This window comes from Oncorhynchus mykiss, chromosome 1, assembly GCF_057628025.1.
Source record: "Oncorhynchus mykiss isolate SJ-2025 chromosome 1, ASM5762802v1, whole genome shotgun sequence".
In the NCBI taxonomy this organism is placed as follows: domain Eukaryota; kingdom Metazoa; phylum Chordata; class Actinopteri; order Salmoniformes; family Salmonidae; genus Oncorhynchus; species Oncorhynchus mykiss.
The window spans coordinates 63,085,855-63,093,407 of NC_143022.1; the positions used below are offsets into that span (position 1 = coordinate 63,085,855).

General features: G+C 43.8%; 1 protein-coding gene across 1 annotated transcript; it reads left to right on the plus strand.

Annotated features, from left to right (window-relative positions):
• The first annotated feature begins 3,073 nt into the window (after positions 1-3,073).
• On the plus strand, positions 3,074-6,944 carry lrrc18a (leucine rich repeat containing 18a). Its single transcript, XM_021606405.3, has 3 exons — positions 3,074-3,433; positions 5,480-5,700; positions 5,992-6,944. Exons 2-3 carry the CDS (start codon positions 5,484-5,486, stop codon positions 6,558-6,560), a joined length of 786 nt encoding a protein of 261 aa, XP_021462080.1. The 5' UTR covers positions 3,074-3,433; positions 5,480-5,483; the 3' UTR covers positions 6,561-6,944.
• The last annotated feature ends 609 nt before the right edge of the window (positions 6,945-7,553 follow it).

Below are 7,553 nucleotides of genomic sequence, written 5' to 3' on the forward strand. Positions count from 1 at the left end.
TCTCCGCATGTGTATTTCCCACCATAAAACTTGTTTTTCAACCACTCCACAAATTTCTTGTTAACAAACTATAGTTTTGGCAAGTCGATTAGGACTTTGTGCATGACACAAGACATTTCTCCAACAATTGTTTACAGACTGATTATTTCACATATAATTCACTATATCACAATTCTAGTGGGTCTGAAGTTTACATACACTAAGTTCACTGTGCCTTTAAACAGCTTGGAAAATTCCAGAAAATTATGTCATGGCTTTAGAAGCTTCTGATATAATAATTGACATAATTTGAGTCAATTGGAGGTGTACCTATGGATTTATTTCAAGGCCTACCTTCAAACTCAGTGCCTCTTTGCTTGACATCATGGGAAAATCGAAATAAATCAGCCAAGACCTCAGAAAATAATGTAGACCTCCACAAGTCTGGATCATTCTTGGGAGGAATTTCCAAACACCTGAAGGTACCACGTTCATCTGTACAAACAGTAGTACGCAAGTATAAACACCATGGGACCACGCAGCCGTCATACCGCTCAGGAAGGAGACTCGTTCTGTCTCCTAGAGATGAACATACTTTGGAGCGAAAAGCGCAAATCAATCCCAGAATAACAGCAAAGGACCTTGTGAAGATGCTGGAGGAAACAGGCACAAAAGTCTCTATACCCACAGTAAAACGAGTCCTATATCGACATAACCTGAAAGGCCGCTCAGCAAGGAAGAAGCCACTGCTCCAAAACCGCCATAAAAAAGCCAGACTATGGTTTGCACCTGCACATGGGGACAAGGATTGTACTTTTTGGAGCAATGTCCTCTGGTCTGATGAACCAAAATATAACTGTTTGGCCATAATGACCATTGTTATGTTTTGAGGAAAAAGGAGGAGGCTTGCAAGCTGAGGAACACCATCCCAACCATGAAGCATGGGTGTGGCAGCATCATGTTGTGGTGGTGCTTTGCTGCAGGAGGGACTGGTGCACTTTCACAAAGTAGATGGCATCATGAGGGAGGAAAATTCTGTGGATATATTGAAGCAACATCTCACCTCAAGACATTTGCTAAGTTAAAGCTTGGTCGCAAATGGGTCTTCCAAATGGACAATGACCCCAAGCATACTTCCAAAGTAGTGTCAAAATGGCTTAAGGACAACAAATTTTAGGTATTGGAGTGGACATCACAAAGCCCTGACCTCAATCCTATGGAAAATTTGTGGGCGGAACTGAAAGCGCGTGCAAGCAAGGAGGCCTACAAACCGGATTCAGTTCCTCAGCACAGGGCCCCTCAGATTTGCGTGCTCAGTCCCCTCCTGTACTCCCTGTTCACCCATGACTGCATGGCAAAGCACGACTCCAACATCATCATTAAGTTTGACAATGACACATCAGTGGTAGACCTGATAACGAACAACGATGAGACAGCCCATAGGGAGGCGGTCAGAGACCTGGCAGTGTGGTGCAAGGATAACAACTCCCTCAACGTGATCAAGACAAAGGAGATGATTGTGGACTACAGGAAAAGGAGGACAGAGCGTGCCCCCATTCTCATCGACGGGGGTGTAGTGGAGCAGGTTGAGAGCTTCAAGTTCATTGGTTTCCATCACCAACAAACTGTCATGATCCAAACACACCATCTATGCATAGTCACTTTAAATCTACCTACATGTACATATTACCTCAATTACCACAACTAACCGGTGCTCCAGCACATTTGCTCTGTACTGGTACCCCCTGTAAATAGCCTCGCTACTGTTATTTTACTTCTGCTCTTAGTTATTTGTTACTTTTATTTTAGATTTACTTATCTATTTTTACACACTTATTTTTCTTAAAACTGCATTGTTGGTTAATGGCTTGTAAGTAAGCATTTCATTGTAAGGTCTACACTTGTTGTATTCAGCATATGTGACAAATACAATTTGATTTAATTTGATTACCCTATTGTCCCATTGAAATGTATGAAAGGTCTTCTATAAATACAAATGTTGATTTTATGAATGAAAGCATTTAGAACTCTGTCAGTCAGTGACGTCACAGGGACCTGTTCTGATTGTCGGTTGCCTAGCAACCATGCATGGAATGTTGTTGTTGTGCCTTTGAGAGTTCTCAACCTCAGACTGGAGAACAGTGCCGTAGTGAGTGGGGAGAGGTGAGGCTGTGTGTGTGAGATAGATTGTGTGTGTTATTGAGTGTTGTAGAAAAACAAGGACACTCAGCTCTAAGCATAGTTTGTGTGTCTGTGAAGTGTGTTCTCATGTAGAGTAGTGTATGGTGCCATCTATGGGTTTACAGGGAATTAGTTATTTTTGTCCCCGAAGATAACACAAATGTTCCATAGAATATTATCAGAGACAGTTGCTGGTCGAATATAACTAGGAAGGCTACTTTATGACATTAAGGTGAGCCAATGCTCTATTGTGCTTTTTTAAACAGGTGTTTGAAGATGTGAAACCGCTAAGGAGCCATCACCACACATGAGGTGTGTGTGTGTGTGTGCCTGTGTGTGTCTGTGTATGTGTGTGCACACATCTATGTGTGTGTTTCCTGCTTTTCAACAGAGAAAGGAACTCTTACTAAGCCATAGAAGTGGCATCGAAGTTTCTTCTCCAACTATTTTCTAATTCAACAGTAATATCATGATCATTAAGCCAGGGTTCAAAAGAGGGGGTTCAGACAATAGAAGACCTGCCAACTACTGAGCACTTGCACTACTCCCACAAAATATCTCAGTCCAACAACTGAAGCCTGCAATATAATCCGTGTGTTGAAGCTCCACAGTATCTATGCCAAAAACTGTAAATTTTCTGTACCATTTCTACTCCTGGAAAACATTTCTAGATATATTTTAATCTGATTTGGGAAACTATTACATTTGAATGGCTGCTGAAATTTCTATCCCCTCTCACTCTGGGGCAGTAACACTCTCTCTCTCTCTCTCTCTCTCTCTCTCTCTCTCTCTCTCTCTCTCTCTCTCTCTCTCTCTCTGGGGCAGTAACATGGCTATACAGTCCTGGCGCCCTGGACTCCTGTTGCTTAGTAACGTCCTTAAACAACAGAAACCTTTTCCTGCCCACCTCTGTGTAGAGAAAAAGAGAGTGGAAGAGGGAGGGTGCAACTGGGGCATTGAGAGTGCATATTTCAGGACTAAACTCAACTCTAAATCTATTCATCCACATATGAAAGGTGTTTTCAAGTTTGATACTACCATAAACTATACTCTAATGGAGTCCACTAACTGAAACATCAGAACGTCTACAGTGTTTTGCAATTGCAAGATACAGCATTGTCTGAAAACGGAATTGTCTATGATTGTAAGGAACATGGTTCTCAGGTGGCAGGGAATGGCCAGTTAGCTGCTGACAGACACACTACACTGCTACCAAACTTCCCAGGCCAGATCAACTGGTCGAACCTCTTCACTCTACTGTAGATAAAGCATGGTAAGTACTTAAATCAAATCAAATGTTATTTGTCACATACACGTGTTTAGGAGATGTTATTGCTTTTGTAGCAAAATGCTAGTTTTCTAGCTCCAATAGTGCAATAATATCTAACAAGTAATATCTAACAATACACACAATCTAAAGTAAAGGAATGTAATTAAAAAAATATAAATGTTTAGACGAGCAATGTCAGAGCGGCATAGACTAAGATACAGTAGAATAGTATATACATATGAGATGAGTAATGCGAAATATGCTAACATTATTAAAGTGACGAGTGTTCCATTATTATAGTGGCCAGTGATTTCAAGTCTATGTATATAGGACCGCAGCCTCTAATATGCGAGTGGTGGCTATTTAACAGTCTGATGGCCTTGAGATAGAAGCTGTTTTTCAGTCTCTCGGTCCCAGCTTTGACGCACCTGTACTGACCTCGGGTTTTAGGTGCCAAGCCGAATTTCTTCAGCCTCCTGAGGTTGAAGAGGCGTTGTTGCGCCTTCTTCACCACACTGTCTGTGTGGGCGGACTATTTCAGTCTGTTAGTGATGTGTACGCAGAGGAAGGAACCTTTCCACCTTCTCCACTGCGGTCCCGTCGATGTGGATAGGGGGGTGTATGATTTATCCTCATCTAGTACTACAGTACATAACTTTTCTTTCACCCTCTATCGTGCCCAACCAAAATATACAGGCATGGAAAAGGACATTTCTTTTCAACATGGTTCCCGCAGCTATGGTGGATGCATATGTAACTAGGCGCGTTCAATACAGCTTGGTTTGGCTTGGCTTGGTTTGGCTTGGCTTGGCTTGGCTTGGTTTGGCTTGGCTTGGTTTGGTTCGGCTGAGTAGTGTGAAAAGCCCCCAAGTTAAATCCAAAAATGGACTTGGGCTTAAATCAGGACATCTTGTTGAACTAAGCTCAATAATATTCCGTTATTTCTCACCCGTAAAGCCCAGAAATACAGTCTGAACAGCAGACTTGTGGTAAATGCATTGGTCTCATTCCCATTTACAGAGATATCTCTGGATTCTACGAGACTAATACAAAGTCATGCACTTGATTTCACAAATCAAGAGTGATCTGAAGTATATGCAATTTTTAACCCCAAGTAACTCCTTATCACATTATTTTGTAAAAGCAGCCTAAATCAATCATTGCATTTGTCGCTCTGTACAATATAGTATAATTGCAGGTAGTCATTGCAAGCAATAGTTTCCTATCTAAGGTTGTAATGGAAACAAGCGATGGTGAATCACCTCTCTGTTCTCTGTGATCCTCAATATGATTAATGAGGCGATAGAGGGCCTTAGGGTTTTAATACAGACACACACACACTGCTCTCTGAGACACACACACACACTGCTCTCTGCAACAGAGGGGAGAGGAGCAGAGCCCTAACCGTAATTTATCAACGTCCTGATTTGACTCAGTCTCTTTTCACGCATGCATCTTCCCACCTGGGAGAGGCTTCCCAGTTCAACCAGCTGAATTGTGTGGAAGCTTCACCACTCATTTGTTTACCAGTATTACCTTATGTATGTATTACGCTATGTCTGTTCTGTCGCCTCTCTGCTGTTCAGATAGATCTCTGTCAGGCATTAGCCTTATTAAGAGAAGCACTGGGTGAACAGGCAGGGGCAGACACACACACACAGGTCTACATTTCCCTCACTCTGCGTCGAGCGTGGAGCCCTCTCTCCCACCCCAGGCCAGACATGAGCCCCTGTGTAAATAACATCAGCCTTCTCATTTCACTCTCACTCTTTCTCCATCGCACGCACACACACGCACACGCGCGCGCACGCACACACACACACACACGCACACACACACACACACACACACACACACACACACGCACACACACACACCCACACACACACACACACACAAAATGGTTTGGGACTCAGTTACTCTGCAGGGAGGACTCACACGACACACGCATGCCCTGGCCACCTTTGGTACTGAAACACGCTCCCCAGTCTGGGTAATCACTGATAATGATATAATGTGATTGATTGTTCTCACCACGTCTCCTTGCAGCACCATGGCTAAAGGAGGGAAGAAAGGAGGAGGTGCTAAGGGGAAGAAGGTGACTCTGAAGATGGCCAAGAACGCTGTGCGTGTGACCACTGATGGCCACCGCAGACTGGACCTCAGTAATATGGGGATCGCAACCTTCCCCAAGTGTCTCCTCAAACTACCAGACCTCAACGAGCTGGACCTCAGCCGCAACCAACTCAAGAAGCTACCAGACTTCATTGGTATTTATTTACTGTCCTTTAGGTCGTTTGGCTATTTTGATAGTAGACTTACGTAACAACATCATAATATACAGTGAGTGACAGAATTCCAATCGGCAAAGAATTGTTGGTTGCCTTGAGGTATGGTCACATTGGGAAGAGCAAATAGTATCAGTCTTGGCAGATTTGGATTCTGTTGTTGATTAGGTCTGTTAGTAAGTCACACAGCTGTGTATTGAGCCCACCTTCTAACAAAGCACATGCATAGAATGACACAATTAAGTAAAACCTACTTCCTCTCTGGTCATCCAGGTGACCTGGTCTCGCTCAGCTGGATGGATCTCCATAGCAACCAGTTGGACGCCATACCGGAGACAGTCAGCCAATTGGTGGCGCTGTCACACCTCAACCTATCCAACAATCGCCTGACCTCTGCAGGTCTACCCCCTTCGCTAGGCAACCTAGCCCGCCTACGGAGCCTCAACCTGGGCATGAACCGCCTGGACACCCTGCCTCCCACCATGGTGGGGCTTTGTAGTCTCCAAGAGCTGGGCCTGTTTGATAACCTGTTCCTCTCCCTGCCTGAGTTTATCAAGGTGTTACCGAGCATTATCAGACTCAACACCAAGAGGAACCCTTTGTCCTACGCTCAGGGAGACTCGGGAGCGACGAGGGGTGAAGGGGGGCTGGAGGAGGGGGTGTACCTGGCTAAGGAGGGAAGTCTGTGTGGGTCCTGTTTGGAGAGTTGCAAGAAGGAGAGGAGCTGGATGCTAGGAGGGAGGAGGGATAGAGAAGGTGATGCGGAGAGCAGGGGTGTGCCGTACTCCGGGCTGGTTACACCAAACTCAGTGGCCCAAGCCAATCAGGAACAGTGGAGGTGAGGAGTGACCAATAATGGTCCAGGGAGAGGTTTGACACTCAAGGACAGCCAATGAACAACGGGATATAGTTCTACATAGCCAATGAGCAATTGAGCACAGTTCTATGATGTGATGATTGATTCAAATAGACAGTGCTCAAACCAACAAAATGGACAACAATGTTGCCATTGTAATTTTCTAATGAATATACTTTTCTATTGAAGTCAGGTCATGTCAATATACGTCACAAGGCACTGTGTCACTGTTTGTTTAGGTCGACAATGAACGTTAGCTGAATTTACAGTATTTCTTATTTTACCTGTGAAACAATGATTCCACAGGCCATTAAGAGAGGTTGCCTTCAGTCTTTATGTTGTAAAATGTTTAAAAATAATGTCTTGAAAATTTGCAGTGGGTTCTTTCTGTTTCTTCTATATACATTATCAACCTGTTGTATATGTGTATGTGCCCACATTCACCTGGCATTAGTTATGACCTCAGCAATCCCTCTAACGTCACCTCAATGCTGGCACCACTGAACAATGTGTATAGAGAGAGTAGGACGGGAGAAAGAGAGAGGTAAAAGGGGAAGAAATAACGAGGAGGTGAGGTAGAAAGAGAGGGAAATCTCTCTCTCTCTCTCTCTCCCTCTCTCTCTCTCTCTCTCTCTCTCTCTGGTTTCCTGCGGCAAACGGCAAAGACCTCACACACGTACAGACTGTCTCTCCCAAACAACAGCAGCCCCTCTGTTACAGACAGGCCACTGATCACCACCATACACACATTAGCTTTAACCTGGAAGAGAGAGGACACAGAGAGTCCGTGTTGCATCATCATCGGAGGACATGACAGTGTACATCAAAGTGGGCTATAAGGCTATAAATATTGAACAAATGAATTGCACTACACAACTTGAATTTGAACCCTTTACATGAATTCATAACACTTTTAAAGAAATAGTTATGCATTAATTTGCAATGTATCCATTGTAAAATTTCACAAACTAATATGCAA